Raw genomic sequence first — 22,500 nt, 5'->3', positions numbered from 1 at the left:
ATTTCTCAACTTTCTTGACGGAGGCAACGGAGCTGAAGCGACGGACGGACCCACAATGCATTTCGCGTCCACCCCATGCAAAGTGAATGAGATCCGTTGACGGACGGAGACAGTGTGTACGCAGGGTCAGGCCTACTGTTTGTTCAATTAACAAGGCTTCCACCTGTGTCAGACCAATTGGGAGTGACCACAATCACTGCCTTGAGTAGATGGACTAAATCTAACAAAACACAATAGTAGCCTACCAATTTCACTTACTGTACAAGGCCAGATCAATGCACCCGAGGCACAATTAACTAGAACTAAAAATGGGGGCTCGGTATCCCGGACGAGCCCCCATTTGGTAACATCAAAAATGTGACGAGAGTAAAGGGCACATGCCACAATGCGGATAAATTAGTAATTAATTTATTTACTAATGATAAATGAATAATTAATGTATTACTTTTAAAACAGTGCCAGTGTCAAAAAGGTGCCAGAACTGGCATTTTGCTTTCACAATAAAATGGTCTAAGGCATGATTTGCTTTTAAGGAAGGGATAATGCATTGTTTCCTGTATTTGCTTTTCAGGAAGGGATAATAATCGGAAAATAACCCCCAACAGGGCAAACAGAACCCAGACACAAAACGCAAAATTAATCTCTATGATGTCTTCTTTTTAAAAACACCCAATTGATTTGTCTTATGGACATCAATGCTAAATAAATCATATTAATATCAATGCTGCTTTTTGTTCGGGGTGAAAAATAAAAGACTCAAATAAGACCAGACAAAGAGGCCGAACAAAATCAGGACAACCCTCCCCCTGTAAAACTGGTAGTAACTTGGAAAGTATTGATCTTTCCTTAAAGCAATTTTACAGGGTGTCTCCTGGGTAACATAGGTACCTGGTAATTACTTCAGAATTGTTTAGCCCTAAGTGCGTGGGCCCTGGTTGAACTGACCCAGAACTGACTGTTGGAATGACCCAGTGAGAAATATCAAAGCCAAAAGACAAGCTTTCAAGTCTGCTGCCACCACCACCTATGCCCCACTCATTAACCCACAATGCATCAGTGTGTCTAGACAACCTGGACACCAAGTGTGCTAACAGTTAAACAATTAAGCTTAGAGGTGAAGAAGAGCAGGCCTATCAAGACAACCTGGACACCAAGTGCGCCAATTAAACAATTAAGCTTAGGGGTGAAGAAGAGCAGGCCTATCAAGACAACCTGGACACCAAGTGCGCCAATTAAACAATTAAGCTTAGAGGTGAAGAAGAGCAGGCCTATCAAGACAACCTGGACACCAAGTGCGCCAATTAAACAATTAAGCTTAGAGGTGAAGAAGAGCAGGCCTATCAAGACAACCTGGACACCAAGTGCGCCAATTAAACAATTAAGCTTAGAGGTGAAGTAAAGCAGGCCTATCTAGACAACCTGGAAACCAAGTGCGCCAATTAAACAATTAAGCTTAGAGGTGAAGAAGAGCAGGCCTATCAAGACAACCTGGACACCAAGTGCGCCAATTAAACAATTAAGCTTAGAGGTGAAGATGAGTAGGCCTATTTAGACGACCTGGACACCAAGTGCGCCAATTAAACAATTAAGCTTAGAGGTGAAGATGAGCAGGCCTAGCTATTATTACACTCCATATACAGAGCACTTCAGTTGTGTACCCAGTGGTGCAAGCCTGCTATTCTGTTAGTTAAATGGTAAATGTCTAATGCATTTATACACTCAGGCTGTTATTCGATTAGTTATATGTTAAAAGTCTAATGTGTAATATATGTGTCCACTCAGGCTGTTATTCTATCAGTTAAATGGCAAAATAGTAAATGTGTAATATGAAGGGAAGATGGTGGAACATCAGCATCATATGTTCTGGGAACATCAGCAGTCTGAGTGAAGATTGGTAGCAGAGGCAGGAGAGTACTGCTGCAGAAACTGTGCACTTTGGAGTCCCAGACATTTTGCAAACACACACATCCACCTACAACACATACACACACACACACACACACACACACACACACACACACATACACACACACGGAGATAAAAGGTAAGAAGTGGTGGACCAAAACCAGTCAATGAATACACACACACACATACACACAGGCTGTGTCTGAAACGGAAACAAATGCTGCCTTTTAAGATATCTTGCAGGGGAGCAAGGCATCGTGGCATGTCCGAATAAAAAATGCTGCCTTATAAGATACCTTCATTTTGCCCAGTTTTGAATGCAGCATAGATGTATCCTTCATGCTGCCTTCAACGTCCAAAGTCCTATTGAACTATGATGTCAGTGAACGGTAAAATGCTTCCATTCACTTCTTTGTATTTAGCTTTCAAAAATCACAGAAGGTTTCTTCACACGTCTAAAGCATGTTTATACTTCAAATTTCGACTCCTCTCCTCCACAACACCATCCCCGGGGGCTTAAGAAGTAAATCGTGTTGGCTGGTAAGGCTTTTAAAGCATTTAAAAAAATTGTCCGGTCATTACACATCACTGGCAATTAGTTTGCAATGACTAGCATGCTAGTAGTGATTTACACTAACGCATCTAAAGCACAGCTGTAGTATCATGGCAACGACGTTCTACGTTGATATCTTGCTAGGCTGTCCGGAACTTGTAGCTGCTACCTTGTTGCCTTCTACGGCAACTCACTCGCTAGGCAGTGAAGGCAGTGAGGCAGTAGGCAGCGGCCTTCTGTTTCAGACACAGCCACAGTCTCTGAGCTGTCTGAATTCAGCTTAATATGAAAATCGTGACACCCTATACACACACACTCGCTCGGATATAGAAAGGAGATCAGTATGGATACACACAGTCTCTGAGCTGTCTGCTTGCTGCAGATGAAGTTGAGAGGTGTGTGTTGGTGCAGTCTGACCCAGTGCTGGGTGTTATTCCTGACCTGTCTACTTGCTGCAGATGAAGTTGAGGGGTGTGTGTTGGTGCTGTCTGACCCAGTGCTGGGTGTTATTCCTGACCTGTCTACTTGCTGCAGATGAAGTTGAGGGGTGTGTGTTGGTGCAGGCTGACCCAGTGCTGGGTGTTATTCCTGACCTGTCTACTTGCTGCAGATGAAGTTGAGAGGTGTGTGTTGGTGCAGTCTGACCCAGTGCTGGGTGTTATTCCTGACCTGTCTACTTGCTGCAGATGAAGTTGAGGGGTGTGTGTTGGTGCAACCTGACCCAGTGCTGGGTGCTATTCCTGACCTGTCTACTTGCTGCAGATGAAGTTGAGGGGTGTGTGTTGGTGCAGGCTGACCCAGTGCTGGGTGCTATTCCTGACCTGTCTACTTGCTGCAGATGAAGTTGAGGGGGTGTGTGTTGGTGCAACCTGACCCAGTGCTGGGTGCTATTCCTGACCTGTCTACTTGCTGCAGATGAAGTTGAGAGGTGTGTGTTGGTGCAGGCTGACCCAGTAGTGGGTGTTATTCCTGACCTGTCTACTTGCTGAAGATGAAGTTGAGGGGTGTGTGTTGGTGCAGGCTGACCCAGTGCTGGGTGTTATTCCTGACCTGTCTACTTGCTGCAGATGAAGTTGAGAGGTGTGTGTTGGTGCAGTCTGACCCAGTGCTGGGTGTTATTCCTGACCTGTCTACTTGCTGCAGATGAAGTTGAGGGGTGTGTGTTGGTGCAACCTGACCCAGTGCTGGGTGCTATTCCTGACCTGTCTACTTGCTGCAGATGAAGTTGAGGGGTGTGTGTTGGTGCAGGCTGACCCAGTGCTGGGTGTTATTCCTGACCTGTCTACTTGCTGCAGATGAAGTTGAGGGGTGTGTGTTGGTGCAACCTGACCCAGTGCTGGGTGCTATTCCTGACCTGTCTACTTGCTGCAGATGAAGTTGAGGGGTGTGTGTTGGTGCAGGCTGACCCAGTGCTGGGTGTTATTCCTGACCTGTCTACTTGCTGCAGATGAAGTTGAGGGGTGTGTGTTGGTGCAGTCTGACCCAGTGCTGGGTGTTATTCCTGACCTGTCTACTTGCTGCAGATGAAGTTGAGGGGTGTGTGTTGGTGCAGGCTGACCCAGTGCTGGGTGTTATTCCTGACCTGTCTACTTGCTGCAGATGAAGTTGAGGGGTGTGTGTTGGTGCAGGCTGACCCAGTGCTGGGTGTTATTCCTGACCTGTCTACTTGCTGCAGATGAAGTTGAGGGGTGTGTGTTGGTGCAGGCTGACCCAGTGCTGGGTGTTATTCCTGACCTGTCTACTTGCTGCAGATGAAGTTGAGGGGTGTGTGTTGGTGCAGGCTGACCCAGTAGTGGGTGTTATTCCTGACCTGTCTACTTGCTGCAGATGAAGTTGAGGGGTGTGTGTTGGTGCAGGCTGACCCAGTGCTGGGTGTTATTCCTGACCTGTCTACTTGCTGCAGATGAAGTTGAGGGGTGTGTGTTGGTGCAGGCTGACCCAGTGCTGGGTGTTATTCCTGACCTGTCTACTTGCTGCAGATGAAGTTGAGGGGTGTGTGTTGGTGCAGGCTGACCCAGTGCTGGGTGTTATTCCTGACCTGTCTACTTGCTGCAGATGAAGTTGAGGGGTGTGTGTTGGTGCAGGCTGACCCAGTGCTGGGTGTTATTCCTGACCTGTCTACTTGCTGCAGATGAAGTTGAGGGGTGTGTGTTGGTGCAGGCTGACCCAGTGCTGGGTGTTATTCCTGACCTGTCTACTTGCTGCAGATGAAGTTGAGGGGTGTGTGTTGGTGCAGTCTGACCCAGTGCTGGGTGTTATTCCTGACCTGTCTACTTGCTGCAGATGAAGTTGAGGGGTGTGTGTTGGTGCAGGCTGACCCAGTGCTGGGGCTGGGTTCTGGACAGGGCGCCGGTCCCCCAGCCCTGTGGCACTTCCCCGGTCCGGTTCCCAGGGGCCCAGTCCTGGTAGCAGACGCTCCACCCGCTCACCCAGAACCAGACGCGCAGGCCGCAGGCGTAGCGCAGCCCCAGCCACACGTGGGGGGTGGAGGCCGAGCGCGCCAGCACTCGTACCCGCGCAGCCAGCTCCGCACTGAGGATGGACACCAGCTCCAGACCCCGGGACTTACAGCCTGCCAGCGCATCATGCCAGCTGACATGCTCCCTCACCAGGACCAGGCCATCTGCAGCACGGACACACACACACACATCAGGACCAGCTCATCTGCAGCACACACACACACACACACACACACACACACACACACACACACACACACACACCAGGACCAGGCCATCTGCAGCACACACACACACACACACACACACACACACACACACACACACACACACACACACACACACACACCAGGACCAGGTTATCTGCAGCATGGGGACACACATACACACACCAGGACCAGGTTATCTGCAGCACATCATCTGCAACATTGCTCAAAATAGCGCCAAACCTCGTCAGCAGCTTGCTCTAGGTGTCTACACATAAAACGAAGCACCAATCAGTCTGTAAACTTTAGAATAGTTTGTATTTGTATGTCATGCGAGATCTCACACGGAATTTCCTTGTGAGGAGCTGGAAGGGGTACGTGTTCATAACAGTCTTCTTTTATAAACGTCGGGTTTGTGAACCAAGTTGTTGGTGCTTCGTCTTGTGTGTAGACACCTAGAGGAAGCTGCTGACGAGGTTTGGCGCTATTTTGAGCGATGTTAGTGGTTTATAAATGCGAGTTTGAAAGGGTGTGCTTGTATGCCCTATGCTAAACCACTGTTTGCTATCTTGGGCTGTAGCTCTTGCCCGTGCTAGCTCTGTACTGCGTGATCAACGAAAAATACTTCTTCCACGGCTTAGTTGATGTAGATTCATTCATTTTTTTCAATTTTCGTCGGACTTACACTTTAACAACAGTCGGTAAAAACTTTGGAATGCCACAAACAACAAATTATACTAGTTTTTCTTCGACTTTCCTTCAACGAGGAGCTGAAAGGGGTGTTCTGGGTTGCCCTACACGGGGTGCCCAAATGGCTGATGGTGGGCACCGTACAGGTGCCATGTGGGGTCCACATGGGTAGCTCAGATTTCACCCCTCTAGGACCTATAGTGATCTGCCTAGACGGGTTGATGATCAACACTGTATGGATGTCAAGATGGGCCCACATGGGGGACCCAGGTTTCATCTAGGACCTGTAGTAATCTGCCTAGATGGAGGTACGTACTGAGAGTATCACACACATTGGACTCTTCTCAAACCTCTCTCCTCGATCCTCGATCCTCCGGCTCGTTCACACTGATCTATAAAGAACACTGGATAGACTACCCCATTGTTGCCGCCCCATCGTTCTATATCTAGATCAGTGGGAATGAGCTGGAGGACCGAGGATTGAGGACTGAGGAGAGAGGGTTGAGAAGAGCCCATTCACTTACCTGAAGTTATTGGAGCAGGAGCTGTAGTTGTAAGGACTTCTTCATTGCTCAAATCTGTGAGGGGAGGGGAACTTTAAGTTCAATGATATCAACTGGACCTTGGATGAGCACACACATATGCCAGTACTTAGTATTGTGACATAATAACAGTTGTATGAGCAGGAGTTTTGGCTGAAAGTTTAGATGCATGCCACACACGATCTGTGGAAAGTGCCTGCCATTTTACAGTTTGAAAACACACATTCATTTCCTCTTGTATACAAACACATATGCACACACATTCACTTACTGTACCTAGAGTTATTGCAACAGGAGTTGTAGTTGGAAGGACCGCTTCATTGCCCAGATCTGTGGGGGGAGGGAAACTTTAAGTACAATGATAATAATTGGACCCTGGATGGCCGTATATAAGATAAATTGTATGATAGATAATCTAGTAAAAAAAAAAAGATTTACCTGCACAATATGCCAAAGGACATCTTGGAGGACTGTTAAATGTGTAAACAGTGTAGTTTCCAGGACAAGCTTTAACCTGTATGGGGGTTGAATTGTACTGGCAGCAGTCACTATGCCAGTGCCCACACACCTCCCTGGTCACGATGCCATCCTCTGGGTGGGGGTGAGATCCATTCATCCAGAGGGGTATTTGAGTACCACAGCGCTTCTCAGGCACACACACGTTAGGCATCCGCACACGCACTTCCTGGTGGACCATCAGATACCAGCCCTGCCACTGGACATTCTTGTCACACTTGAGCACTGATTGGTCCAGGTTGGTGGTGGCCCTCCAGGGATCATTCAGCACAGTGTAATTATGACAAGGATCACTGTGTTGAACTGATGCAGAAGATGAGGTGGAGGTGGTTGAGGAGGAAGAGGAGGAGGGGGAAGAGGAGGTGGCAGAAGAAATGGTGGAGGTGGTTGAGGAGGAAGAGGAGGAGGGGGAAGAGGAGGTGGCAGAAGAAATGGTGGAGGTGGTTGAGGAGGAAGAGGAGGAGGGAGAAGAGGAGGTGGCAGAAGATGAGGTGGAGGTGGTTGAGGAGGAAGAGGAGGAGGGGGGAGAGGAGGTGGGAGCTGGGGCTGGAAGAGAGGATCGTGGGTCAATAAGGAAACGACTGCACAAAAATACTCACACACAGTCACACACACACAGACTTACATGTCAATCAGTATACTAGGCTGAATAAAGCAGCGACATGCAGCAGTAGGCTAGTGTCTACGTCATGACATCGGATTGACCACCATCAAGCCAAATAAATCCCAAGTGTTACGCCCCTCTGCACCCCCACTGGCCCTGCGGTGACAGTGCAGCAGCCTTTGGGTGGTGTTTGGGCAATAATCGGCCTAATTGTGTACACCTGAAGGTGTGCATAAGAAGTTCCAGAGTTGGCCTTCAGGGGTTGGCATTTTTGTCCACACCAGAGCAAGCCATGCTCTTGGGTGTGGGTGTTATTTTTCTATATGAAACCCCTAGATTTTAGAGTATATATATATTTATTGCAATAAACCCTATATTTTTGATAAACCCTGATGTCCGTCTCCATATTATGTTGCAGCTTCTGAGCCGGCCGTAACACAAGCTACAACAAGCCAATGTTTGGGTTGGCCTTAGGGCTGGTTATCTGAGGAACACCGGGCAGGGAGTGCGAGGATGCTGATAGTATATACATCTTTCTCTAACCAAAAAAGATGTATATACTTTCAGCATCCTCGCAAGGCATTATGTATTTTGGTACATGTTCAAAGCTCTAAAATGTCTGCAGCAACTTGTAATGTAAAAGAATACACAGAAAGAACCTAAGGGCTACCCTACTCACTAGCCCTATGTAAGTAGGACCTTGCTGTGGTGTGTGCAAGTTGCTGCAGACATTTTAGAGCTTTGAACTTGTACCAAAATACATAATGCCTTTCTGTTTTCACAAATACAATCACACACTCACACATATACCTACTGGTAGTTAGAACAGAGGTTTGTACTGGAAGGACTCCTTTATAGGTCAAATCTGTGGGGAGTTACAGTAGTTACTTAATTGTAGCAATATTAATTGGATTAGCAATTGTGATGTAAGGGTTCCGCGTGTACACTGTTACGCCTTAAAGGCATTGGTTATAAGGGTTCCGCGTGTACACTGTTACGCCTTAAAGGCATTGGTTATAAGGGTTCCCCGTGTACACTGTTACACCTTAAAGGCATTGGTTATAAGGGTTCCGCGTGTACACTGTTACGCCTTAAAGGCATTGGTTATAAGGGTTCCCCGTGTACACTGTTACGCCTTAAAGGCATTGGTTATAAGGGTTCCGCGTCTATATTATTACGCCTTAAAGGCATTGGTTATAAGGGTTCCGCGTGTACACTGTTACACCTTAAAGGCATTGGTTATAAGGGTTCCCTGTTACACCTTAAAGGCATTGGTTATAAGGGTTCCGCGTGTACACTGTTACGCCTTAAAGGCATTGGTTATAAGGGTTCCGCGTGTACACTGTTACACCTTAAAGGCATTGCTTATAAGGGTTCCGCGTGTATATTATTACGCCTTATTATATGGCTCTCTAGAATGTTGGAAATCATACGAGAGTGAGATAGAGAGAGAGTGACAAGGATGACATGATTATGCTGTTGTTGCAGACCTGCCTGTTTTGAGCTTCATCTCTTTTGATTCTTCCATTGCGTGTAGAAATGCAAACTGCTGAACACTCGACTCACGCTACACTGAAGAGCATCTCTAAACTAGAGGCTGTTGCTTTTCTGGCACGTAGAGACACACACAGACAGAAATTCACAAATATCCTTGGACAAGACTTATCTGACAACACACAAATATCTTCAGCATACAAAACACACAGACAGACATACACACCCACACACTCTGTCTGGTCTCACCATGGTAGCAGATGAAGGGCAGTGTGTGTTTGCATGGCCGGGTCTCCCACTCCCTGGGCTGCTGCACACACACACACACACACACACACACACACACAGACAGACATACACACCCACACACTCTCTCTGGTCTCACCATGGTAGCAGATGAAGGGCAGTGTGTGTTTGCATGGCCGGCTCTCCCACTCCCTGGGCTGCTGCAGCTGGGTGATGGTGCAGTGGTTACGTCTGGGCTGGCCACTCCCCCAGGCTCTGTGGGTGGAGCTACTCTGGTCTGACCACGCCCACGTCCTGCGCAGTCCAATCCACGCGCTGCTGCTGGTGGTGCTCATGGTGTTCATGATCTTCTGCTGGATTGCGTCGTGTTCCTGCAGGCTCCTGATTGTGACCAGGTCTGTGTGATGTGTTCTGCAGTACTTCTGAGCCGCTTCAAACGACATCTTATGAGTCTCATAGAAGTAGGCCCAGTCCCCTGCATCAGACACACAAACAGAAATATTTATGGCCTAATGTCTCTCTCTCTCTCTCTCTCTCTCTCTCTCTCTCTCTCTCAAAGACCTGGACCTCTACATCCAGCATCTTCATAAGAGACCCAACACTCAAACACCAGCCCAGGACCTCTACATCCAGCATCTTCATAAGAGACCCAACACTCAAACACCAGCCCAGGACCTCTACATCCAGCATCTTCATAAGAGACCCAACACTCAAACACCAGCCCAGGACCTCTACATCCAGCATCTTCATAAGAGACCCAACACTCAAACACCAGCCCAGGACCTCTACATCCAGCATCTTCATAAGAGACCCAACACTCAAACACCAGCCCAGGACCTCTACATCCAGCATCTTCATAAGAGACCCAACACTCAAACACCAGCCCAGGACCTCTACATCCAACATCTTCATAAGAGACCCAACACTCAAACACCAGCCCAGGACCTCTACATCCAGCATCTTCATCAGATCATCTGAGACCCAGCACTCAAACATGCAAACCAATTGCTGCAGCAGCTGTTCGGATAGCTGGTCTCAGATGATGTTATGAAGATGCTGGGCGTGGAAATGTATAATTTTGTTCAGTGTAGCAGTTTTGTAGTACTTGAGTCCAGGAGTTTTTTTTTTGTTTGTTTTTTTCTTAAATGGACTTGAGTCGGACTCTAACACTGATTTGAACCTGGACAGTGGAGACTCAAACCTGGACTCAAGGCATAGCGACTTGACTACAACACTGCAGTGTAGATAGATAGATAGATAGATAGATGAATATATAGATAGATAGATAGATAGATAGATGAATATATAGATAGAATAGATAGACAAGTAGATTACACACACACACACACACACACACACACACATGCATGTGTGTTTCAGACTGACTTGCTCTGCTTCCCATTTATACACACACACACACACACACACACACACACACACACACACACACACACACACACACACACACACACATAGATGAACTCACCCCCAGCCAATGGTAGGCCCTTGGTCCGATTTTTGCCTAAAAGGGTAAAGAAAGGCAGAGTCCATAACTAAAGCCCCTTCCCTCACCACCTCTTCCTCTCTGTTGCACCATCCAGCAGACTCCAGCATTGTGTTTAATACAGCGCCACGTGTGGTAGTAAGTGGTACTACAACAGAGCCAACCAGGTGCTAACTTCAGTCCGCGCAGGATTTCACTATGCGTTCATGGTAAGTTCAAACCAGTTATGTGAAAGAAATCCCCATGCACAAAGCATGTTACCTTATCACTAGAAATCACCATGCACAAAGCATGTTACCTTATCACTAGAAATCACCATGCACAAAGCATGTTACCTTATCACTAGAAATCACCACGCACAAAGCATGTTACCTTATCACTGGAAATCACCACGCACAAAGCATGTTACCTTACCACTGGAAATCACCAGGCAGAAAGCATGTTACCTTATCACTGGAAATCACCACGCACAAAGCATGTTACCTTATCACTGGAAATCACCCTGCACAAAGCATGCTACCTTACCACTGGAAATCACCCTGCACAAAGCATGTTACCTTATCACTGGAAATCACCCTGCACAAAGCATGTTACCTTATCACTAGAAATCACCACGCACAAAGCATGTTACCTTATCACTAGAAATCCCCATGCATAAAGCATGTTACCTTATCACTAGAAATCACCACGCACAAAGCATGTTACCTTATCACTAGAAATCACCACGCACAAAGCATGTTACCTTATCACTAGAAATCACCACGCATAAAGCATGTTACCTTATCACTAGAAATCACCACGCATAAAGCATGTTACCTTATCACTAGAAATCACCCTGCTCAAACCATGTAACCTTATCACTGGAAATCACCAAGCACAAACCATGTTGTATTACCACTAGGAGTACTCCTATACAGCACTAAACACTCAGTCTCACTCAAGCTTGTGCGTGAGTAATGATGTCAACCATGGCAACAGAGCTCTTATCTTATCTTAGATGTCATTTTTTCCTGTTTCCTGTTTTTTTCCACTAGGTCAAGTGTTTAGTAGCTTAAGTGACACACCCATTATTTTTAGGAGTGTCTCCTAAATTTGCCAGTTAGCAACTACTTTTAGCCTCAAAAATTATTTGTGAATACGGGCCCAGGTGTATTTATTTTGCAAACGTGGCACATGCAAACATGGTGAGGTATGTACAAACAGGCCACACTGGGTAAAACCAACATGCGTGTGAACACATGGTGAGGTACATTACAAACAGGCCACACTGGGTAAAACCAACATGCGCGTGAACACATGGTGAGGTACAGTACAGTATGTATAAACAGGCCACACTGGGTAAAATCAACATGGGCGTGAACACGAGGTACAGTACAGTATGTACTCAGACCACACTGGGTAAAACCAACATGGTGAGGTACAGTACTGTATGTACTCAGGCCACACTGGGTAAAACCAACATGCGCGTGAACACGAGGTACAGTACAGTATGTACTCAGACCACACTGGGTAAAACCAACATGGTGAGGTACAGTACTGTATGTACTCAGGCCACACTGGGTAAAACCACAGACTGCCTGATGCAGGAGCTGAAAATGGCAATTGTGCTTTCCCGTTTCATGCATATTGTGCATTGCGCAACAATTTATCACCTTAACAAACAGAACACTCTTACAACAATGGAGTGCTCTTACCGTAGCAAATGAATGGAAGCTCCTCCTTACAGTCATGATTGTGCCACTTCCAATCATTACGCGTGTGCACACAGTCCCCGGAACCAGGGGTATCCGCCCAGGACCAATTCCTGAACTTGTTCTGCCACAGTTTAGAGCCGTCAGACCAGATCCAATAACTGCGTAGTCCGATCCAGGCCACAGTGATGTCCTGATCCGGTGTTACGGGTATCCGGAGCTGGTCATCAGGCCCAGTGAAGGAGGCAAGGTCAGTATGGTTCTGCCGACAGTAGGAGCGAGCCTCAGACCAGCTCAGAGGAGTGGACACCAGCACCAGCTCAGGTAGAGTGGAGGAGGGGGAGGAGGGAGGAGAGGAGGTGGGTGAAGAGGGGGAGGTGGTGTTGGAGGTGGTGTTGGAGGAGGAGGATGAGGTGGAGAGAGCTGGTGCAAATGGATGAGAGGATTGGATCTCAATGAGGTAACAGCTACACAAAAATACACACACACACACACACACACACACACACACATATACACACACACACACACACACACACACACACACACACACACACACACATATACACACTCACACACACACACACACACACACACACACACACACACACACACACACACACACACACGGTGCTGTACTGCATGGGCACTGACCTGTCAGCAGGAACACAAGGAGCACAGGAGCCAGCATGTTGTCGTAGTCACAAGGCACCTGAAAACCATCATTATGATATTAGTACGGGATAATGGACGACACGCCGTGCGGTTATTCAAAGTTAATGCACGTTCTAGACGGTGATACGGCCAGACGCGAAGCGGAGGGACGTTCCGTCTAGAAAAGTGCATTAACTTTGAATAACTGCGTGGCGTGAAGTTGGGGAATGGGGAAGTTGGAACAATGGGGAATTCAACCGAGCAGTGGAATAAACAATAATAAATAAGACATAGGCTACTGTAATGTGAATGAAAATAGTAACCAACCTTCTCTAGTAAGCCACCTGTTAGAACTCTGGTCTTCTCTTAACACTCTCCAACATGAACTGTCCATCTCCCCGCAACACTCTCCAACATTATCTCTGTCTCCAACTTAACACTCTGCAACATCAACTCTGTCTGGCCCTCAACTCTCTCCAAATTTAACTCTGTCTCCCCTCAACACTCTCCAAGAGTATCTCTGTCTCCAACTTAACACTCTCCAACATCATCTCTGTCTCCCACTTAACACTATCCAACAATATATCTGTATCCAACTTCACACTCTCCAACAATATCTCTGTCTGGTCCTTAACACTCTCCAAATGTAACTCTGTGTACCCTCAACACTCTCCAACATCAACTCTGTCTGGCCCTCAACACTCTCCAACATCAACTCTGTCTGGCCCTCAACACTCTCCAACATCAACTCTGTCTGGCCCTCAACACTCTCCAACATCAACTCTGTCTGGCCCTCAACACTCTCCAACATCAACTCTGTCTCCCCTCAACACTCTCCAACATCAACTCTGTCTCCCCTCAACACTCTCCAACATCAACTCTGTCTGGCCCTCAACACTCTCCAACATCAACTCTGTCTGGCCCTCAACACTCTCCAACAGCAGCTCATCACAGTGTACAACAAAAGCTCTCAATGGCCGGGTTTCCCAGATTTGTTAAGAAGCTCTTAACCCTCCTGTTGTGTTAAGGTCAAATCTGTCCGATTTTACACATTTTGTCTCTGAAAAATATAGTTAACTTAATCTGATTGTCATGATATTTCATGACTTTGTTCACATAGGGCATCTGAACACACAAAATAATTTTTGAGAACTTTGATGCAATTTTGTGTGTTTTATTCAACTTGTGTACACCTGTGGTGTTCCCGGTCAAAAATGACCGGTCATTAGAAATGAATGGATGTGACTACAAAAAGTGTATAAAATTGAGTTGAGTGACTTCTGTCCTACACCCACACATGCATGTGTTGCTGGGCACACACAAAAAGTGATATTTAGTGGCTTTTGGTGTACATTTTGGAATATAAAATACATTTTTAGTTTTAGTTTATGTCAAATATAGTGGTAAAAAATATTAGCCCCAATGATGGGATGGTCAATAATATTACTGCCCATGTGATTTGTTTGTTATCAAAACACACCTAATTAACCAATCAGCTTTCAAACCACTCCTGTACAGTTAATTGGCTTCATAACAATAACGGAGCATTCAATCAGCATAAAAGGACTCAAGGCACAAGGCACTTGTAGACATTATCGAGGGACTAATCTTACTGACCATGTCAAAGACAAAGGAAATCAGTCTTGAGCTCAGAAAGAAGATAGTGGAAGATCATAAGGGGGAAGGTTATACTGCCATTTGCAAGCATTTCACAGTGTCTAGAACTGCTGTACGTTGCATCATTGTCAAGTACAAGGAGACAAATTCTACAAAGCAAACCTGGGCGTGGTTGTAAGCACAACATTTCAAGAACTCTGGAGAGGAAAATAGTCAGAGATGTCAGCAAGAAGGCCGGACATCTGCCAAGATGATTGTTGCTGACCTGGCCTCTTCTGGAGTTGATATTTCAAGTAACAAAGTTGGGAGGGACTTTCATCATGGTGGGCTTCAGGGCCATCGTCTCAGAGGAACCCCTTTACTCAAAGAGTGGCACATCACAACTTTGAATTTCCCCTTGGGGATCTATAAAGTATCTATCTATCTATCTATCTATCTCTCTATCAGACTGAGATTTGCACGTGAGCATTTGAGAGATAAAAAAAAATGAGTTCTGGAAGTCTGTGCTTTGGTCTTATGAGACTAATCTGGAACTGTTTGGGCACATGGATGTTGTTTATGTTTGGCGAAGAAAGGGAGATGATTTCAACCCTAAGTTGAACCCCACAGTTCAACATGGTGGTGGGAGCATCATGCTGTGGGGCTGTTTCGCAGCCTCAGGCACAGCTAACCTTGCTCAGGTGCATGGCATCATGAAAAAAGAAAATGAAAATGTTGAAGTATAATATGCAGAAATTGGCTCTTAGACTATAGATGTAGGTCGTTGCAGGGTCTTCCAACAAGATAATTATCCAAAGCATACATCAAAATTGGTCCAACAGTTGCTCAAGGATACCAGAACCCAGGTCCTGGAGTGGCCCACACAGAGCCCAAACCTCAATCCAATTGAGAATCTGTGTCGGGTGCTCAAAGTGAATGTCCATGTTCGGAAACTATGCAGCTGGAACAATTCGCAATGAAAGAATGGGTCAAAATGCCTCAGGAGACCTGTGCCAGCTTATTAAAGAACTACTCAAGAGATTGTTGTCAGTTGTGGCTCAGAAAAGGCAGGCTATTGACTATTAATGGTCATTCTTTACAAATAAAATCATACCGGTCAGTTTTGACCGGGAACAGAAAAGGCATGATTTTGTGCAACTGTGAAAAAATTTAAATGGTTTCAAAACAAATATTATTTTAAAACTTGGACATAATGCACTCTGTGATATATAACCCAATATTTTTATCTGAATGTTTATTAGAGCCAAAATAATGCATATATTATGCTATTTTTACTAAAAAACGACTTGTATGAGCTCAGGTCAATGAGGCCTACAGGCCATAAATAGCAAATAGAACTTTAAAACATGTAATGTTCACAAGAACTTAAGCTAGTTAAAAGATCCATAACAACATAAGATAAATATATGTCTTATTATGGATTTACAATCAACTAAAATAGGGTCGGTCATTTTTGACCGGGAACACAAAAGATGTGATTTTGTGCCACTGTTAGAAATTTGAAATGGTTTCAAAACAAAGGTTCTTTTTAAATTTGAACATGAAGTATTCCATGATAAATAGCACAATATATTTATATTAATGTTGATTAGAGCCAAAATAATGCATATATTAGGCTATTTTTACTAAAAAAACGACTTGTATGAGCTCAGGTCAATGAGGCCTACAGGCCAGAAATAGCAAATAGAACTTTAAAACATGTAATGTTCACAAGGACTTGAGCTAATTAAAAGATACATAGCAACATTAGGTGAATACATATGTATAATTATGGATTTACAATCAACTATACTGAGGTCGGTCATTTTTGACCGGGAACACAAAACTGATTAACATGAAATGAACACAACAGGAGGGTTAAGTGCTAGGAACTTCTTAGGAGCGTTCTTAGAACCTTCTTAGAGCGCTCCTATGAAGTTCTTAGCACTTAAGAGCTTCTGAACAAATCTGGGAAACCCGGCCAATGTCAGTTCCCCAAAGATGACGATGCTGTCTCCTCAGTCCACAGGTACAACTGCTTCTCACCTGCACAGTGCCATAGTGTGTTTGTGGAGCTAGAGGTCTGAGACACACTCACACTTTTGCACATTTGCACTTATTTAACCTTGTCCTTTGGGCTCAGAGAATTTGAATAGTGAAAAACTGTCCCAACTGCACAAATCAGTAAATGAGGAAAAAAGCAAATTTATCAACTCCAACTCTGTCTGCTGTCAATTCCAACTCTGTCTCCCCTTAACACTCTCCAACATCAACTCTGTCTCCCCTTAACACTCTCCAACATCAACTCTGGTCTCCCCTTAACACTCTCCAACATCAACTCTGTCTCCCCTCGACACTCTCCAACATCAACTCTGTCTCCCCTTAACACTCTCCAACATCAACTCTGTCTCCCCTCAACACTCTCCAACATCAACTCTGTCTGGCCCTTAACACTCTCCATCATCAACTCTGTTTCCCCTCAACACTCTCCATCATCAACTCTGTCTCCCCTCAACACTCTCCATCATCAACTCTGTCTCCCCTTAAAGCTCTCCAACGTCAACTCTGTCTCCAACATAACAGCTCTCAGGTTCATCATCACAGTGTACAACAGAAGCTCTCAATGTCACTTACCCAGGATGCAGTGCTGCTTGCTGTCTCCTTAGAGTGCAGGTACACCTCTGTTCTCACCTGCGCGGTGCCGTCGTGTGTGTGAAGAGATGCTGAGTCCTCAGCTGGTGTTTTCTGAACTAGACGTGTGACGTAGTGAATTTGAATAGTAGAAAAAATGTTGCAACTATGACTCAATACGATGCTGTCTCATTAACAAAGAGGAGCTGTTCAGGGAGAACAGGAATTCTTTCTTCAGCGGCTTCCAGGAACAAAAACACGCAAATTCAGTCACATGCTGCCTGGGGCAAAAAAAGCGCAAACTATGGCCTAGAGAGCTTCAGGTTGAGGCCTAAGTAGCCTGAGTAAAGGCCAAAGCAAACACATGGATCAAAGATTATGGCCAGAAATAATTCATCAGAACAGATTTGTTGTCATTAGTGCAGAAATGTTTCTTAATTATTCACTTTCTGTCATAATAAAACAAAAAAAATCTGTGTATGTGCAACACATTTGCTGTTGTGTGTCATAAAGGGTTTGTCATAGCCCAGCGGTGTGGCCAAGGCTAATTTAACCACATAGTCACTCCAGCCTATACACCCTGGTACAAATGATGTGTGCTATGTGCAACTCTGTATCATTAGAAGTGGATGCTATTCCTTCCCTGGTGTGTATAGTACAGTGGTTCCCAAACTTTTCTGGTTCATGGCACTCCTGAACATATCCCTCTACATCCATGGCACCCCCTTTTTTTTAAAAGTATAATGTATATTTTGTGGCTTTTTTGCCTTTATTATGGTAGGCTAGTGACAGGAAACAAGTGGGAGAGAGAGAGAGATGGGGTGGGATCGGGACCTGACCGCAGGTCGGATTTGAACCTGGGTCCCCGTGGGCACTTAGAGCCATACATACGATATGGTACGAGCGCTGTAGCCTGTTGCACCACACCACCCCCTATTTATCACTTTTTACTCTCAACCTCCTTTGTGTCATATTTGTGCTTCATGCATTTTATTAAACCTTGTGATATGTTGGATAGCCATTTCGCTGCAGAGGATAGTGAATAACTGCAGTATGTTTGAAGGGGATGTGGCGTATAGGCTATATTTAACTATTTTACGACTAGATTCAAAACGGTCTGGGGGCATCATTTTTTACACTTAGAGCTTCCTGATGCAACACTCAATGTGACGCTACCATGGCAGGATTTTTCTGCTTGGCTTTCGTTATGAAGCCTTTGACCTGACCTGTCATGGAGGCCTGCCTTGTCAGTGCAAACTACCCATATCCCTGCTAACGAAGCTATACACTAATCCAGCGCGAACTTTATGGGCGCTGCCATCTTGAATATCGCCATTACTGCGTGCCTGCAAGTGTGACGAGTGACACTTGCCTGTGCTTTTCAATGAAAGCATCCTGTCAGAGAATGTCTAACAAGAGATCCCGCTCATGAAAGAAAACGTCAGGTGAAAGGGAACATTGGATCAATGATGTCAGACTGTGGCCAAAACTTATTAATTTATTAACACCATAAGGTATTAAGACGTGTATTAATGACAGCTAACCTCTGCAACAGCCGCCTATGGAACCAACGGGCTAATTTCTTAGCAGCCAGCCACGCAGTAATGGCGGCGCTGCGTTACTTCCGTGTTTCGCTGGATTAGTGTATACCGGACGCGTAAGTGTTCCGTTCGTGACACGTAAAATTACGCAACTGGTCTATTTTTTCTGAATGTATGCCTACCCACATCTACTTTCATAGTGGAAGCTAATTGAACCCTTCAGTTATGCACCTGATGTAGCTCCTCTGTACGCTCATGGTTTGTCAAGCAGGCAACAATTCTGTTATGCTGAACATCTCATCTCCGGTAGCTTTGCCATATAAAATTCTCTGTAAATTTGTCATCATCTCACGTTAGCAATCAGCTGGCAAGGCCAACTGGCCAGTGGAGTTTTTCCATTTCTTTTGCAGTATCTGGCCCTAGCATTACTTTAACCATTTGCAGGCTAGAATGAGTGACTCTGCTAAAGTGTGTGGCTTTTTAGATTTAGACTCTTGGTTGATAACTAACTAAGGATCCCAAGCCTCAAAGACAACATGCAATAATGCCCCTCATATGGAACTGGTGTGTGTGTGTGTGGGGGGGGGGGGTGTGGGGGTGGGAGGAGGGTGTATGTGTGTCTGTCTGTGTGTGTGTGTGTGTGTGTGTGTGTGTGTGTGTGTGTGTGTGTGGGTTGGGAACACCCATATATCTAACACTAACACATGCTGCTGTGTCTGGAAGAGGCTAAGTGTGTGTGTGTGTGTGTGTGTGTGTGTGTGTGTGTGTGTGCACGTGCTGTATATCATCTGTATGTTATGGCAAGCCGTTGGAGAGTGTCTGATATACTGTACTAATGAAGTTGCTGTATCCTCTTAGGACCACTGTAGACTAATATAACAAGACTGGAGGCTTGTTATTTATTTCTCTATAAAGCACACACACACACACACACACACACACACACACACACACACACACAGAGAGAGAGAGCATGTAATATAAATGCACATGCATTGAGTTAGATAGAGAGAGAAAGAGGGAGAGAGAGGGAGAGAGAGAGAGAGGGAGAGAGAGAGAGCGATAGAGAGAGAGAGAGAGAGAGAGAGGAAGATTTCAAAAGAGATGTCCTTTGCTTGTCACACGATGCAGACAGATGGGTTCTAGTCCACAACCATGAGACTCAAGATGGAGACATTAGAATATTTATACTTCTCAACCATGAGACTCAAGATGGAGACATTAGAATATTTATACTTCTCAACCATGAGACAAATGGAAACATTAGAATATTTATATTTTCTAACCGTGACACTCAAGATGGAGACATTAGAATATTTATACTTCTCAACCATGAGACTCACATGGATAGAGAAGAGAGGGAGGGAGAGAGAAGAGAAGAAGAGAGAGTGAGGGAAAGAGAGAAAGAAAGAGAGAGGAGGGAGCTCCTGACCTTGCTCTACTCAAGACATGAATGAAATTGCTCCTTTATATCTCCTTTATGCAGATGACCTGCTGATATCTCCTTTATGCAGATGACCTGCTGATATCTCCTTTATGCAGATGACCTGCTGATATCTCCTTTATGCAGATGACCTGCTGATATCTCCCACTGCAGATGACCTGTTGATATCTCCCACTGCAGATGACCTGTTGATATCTCCCACTGCAGATGACCTGCTGATATCTCCCACTGCAGATGACCTGCTGATATCTCCTTTATGCAGATGACCTGCTGATATCTCCTTTATGCAGATGACCTGCTGATATCTCCTTTATGCAGATGACCTGCTGATATCTCCTTTATGCAGATGACCTGCTGATATCTCCCACTGCAGATGACCTGTTGATATCTCCCACTGCAGATGACCTGTTGATATCTCCCACTGCAGATGACCTGCTGATATCTCCCACTGCTGCTGATATCTCCCACTGCAGATGACCTGTTGATATCTCCCACTGCAGATGACCTGTTGATATCTCCCACTGCAGATGACCTGTTGATATCTCCCACTGCAGAGGGGCTACTGCAACACCTGGGCCTGCTAGAGAAACACTGTCAGCACTGGGTCCACTGGAGGAACACTGGCAGCACTGGGTCCACTAGAGAAACACTGGCAGCACTGGGTCCTGACAGTAAACCTAAAAAAGACAAACATCACGATACTCCAAAAGACGTCCAGGTATCAGGAACACAGATAACCTTTCAATCTAGGCAGCATCGCTCTAGAACACACGATGCAGTCCACTTACCTTGTTAGAACACAAGGCTCTAGAACACACGATGCAGTCCACTTACCTTGTTAGAACACAAGGCTCTAGAACACACGATGCAGTACGCTTACCTTGTTAGAACACAAGTCTCTAGAACACAAGACGCAGTACACTTGGCTTGTTAGAACATGAGGCTCTAGAACACAAGACGCAGTACACTTGGCTTGTTAGAACATGAGGCTCTAGAACACAAGACGCAGTACACTTGGCTTGTTAGAACATGAGGCTCTAGAACACAAGACGCAGTACACTTGGCTTGTTAGAACATGAGGCTCTAGAACACAAGACGCAGTACACTTGGCTTGTTAGAACATGAGGCTCTAGAACACAAGACGCAGTACACTTGGCTTGTTAGAACACAAGTCTCTAGAACACAAGACGCAGTACTTAGTGATAGTGGTGATTTAGCAACCATGAAGAGAGAGAGAATGAGAGGAGGGCAGCAGAGGTCACACACACACACACACACACACACACACACACACACACACACACACACACACACACACACACACACACACACACACATCACGTAGCACAGACAGGACCATTTAACATGAGAAATGACCCAACGTCAAATCGGCCACCACACACACACGCACACACACACATTTCATCAGGTTAACATGAGAGGAATTAAGATTAATTTGATAAATGGCTGTGTAAGCTGGACAGTCTCAGCCCAGATACGGAGATCAATCATGCTGATTTGAGGTGATCAATTTCCCCAGTCTGGGCCTAAGGGTGATGACATGTAGGTCGCTATGCCAACACTGATGCTGTGTTAGGGTATTGATCAGATCGGTCCGGTGCATTCTGTGGTGGTCACCCATTTCTCTGCATCAGTACAAGTGTGTGTGTGTGTGTGTGTGTGTGTGTGTGTGTGTGTGTGTGTGTGTGTGTATGTGTATTCATTGGTTCCCACAGTGAGCCCAGACTTACGTGGTCCTACCATACTCTAGGACATTCGTAATGTACAGAGAGTCTGGCCACAGATCGGTCACTTTCCATTGCCGAGCGCGAACTTCCTTGAATGTGGATACTCTGTTGATGATTAAAACTATTGGGTCTGCCCTGAGCCTCTCTGGATCTGCCATAACCAATCGCTAACGTTTGGTCGTGACGTCATCGTTCTCAGCTACTCACTCTGTTCGCTGATTGGACCTTCACATTGTTGTCTTGAGTACCCATGAATATACTGCAGACCCCGACTCTCTGTACATCGTGCAGGTAGGAGAGTGTGGTAGGACCAGGCGAAAAAATATTATAAGTGCAAAAAAACTCGCTAGTCCAGGTGTGTGTGTTTAACTCAGACGATAGCTAGTTTAGGTGTGTGCGTTTAACTCAGACGATAGCTAGTTTAGGTGTGTGTGTTTAACTCAGACGATAGCTAGTTTAGGTGTGTGCGTTTAACT

The 22,500-nt window shown here is 45.5% G+C and overlaps 2 protein-coding genes across 2 annotated transcripts; both read right to left on the bottom strand.

Moving 5' to 3' along the window:
* Nucleotides 1-1,885: 1,885 nt before the first annotated feature.
* LOC134079076 (uncharacterized) lies at nucleotides 1,886-10,211 on the bottom strand. The gene is made up of 7 exons (XM_062535246.1): nucleotides 9,824-10,211; nucleotides 9,445-9,690; nucleotides 6,794-7,174; nucleotides 6,632-6,685; nucleotides 6,338-6,391; nucleotides 4,725-5,081; nucleotides 1,886-1,972 (listed from the first exon to the last, which is right to left on the bottom strand). The coding sequence occupies exons 1-6, from the start codon at nucleotides 10,209-10,211 to the stop codon at nucleotides 4,729-4,731; spliced, it is 1,476 nt and encodes a 491-aa protein (XP_062391230.1). The 3' UTR covers nucleotides 1,886-1,972; nucleotides 4,725-4,728.
* A 2,179-nt stretch (nucleotides 10,212-12,390) lies between these two features.
* On the bottom strand, nucleotides 12,391-17,350 carry LOC134079075 (C-type mannose receptor 2-like). Its single transcript, XM_062535245.1, has 3 exons — nucleotides 17,295-17,350; nucleotides 13,065-13,122; nucleotides 12,391-12,833 (listed from the first exon to the last, which is right to left on the bottom strand). Exons 2-3 carry the CDS (start codon nucleotides 13,099-13,101, stop codon nucleotides 12,391-12,393), a joined length of 480 nt encoding a protein of 159 aa, XP_062391229.1. The 5' UTR covers nucleotides 13,102-13,122; nucleotides 17,295-17,350.
* Nucleotides 17,351-22,500: the final 5,150 nt, after the last annotated feature.

The sequence above is a fragment of the Sardina pilchardus genome, chromosome 4 (genome assembly GCF_963854185.1).
Source record: "Sardina pilchardus chromosome 4, fSarPil1.1, whole genome shotgun sequence".
In the NCBI taxonomy this organism is placed as follows: domain Eukaryota; kingdom Metazoa; phylum Chordata; class Actinopteri; order Clupeiformes; family Clupeidae; genus Sardina; species Sardina pilchardus.
The sequence above is the reverse complement of the archived record's forward strand: the minus strand, read 5'-3'. Positions and strand labels throughout refer to the sequence as shown.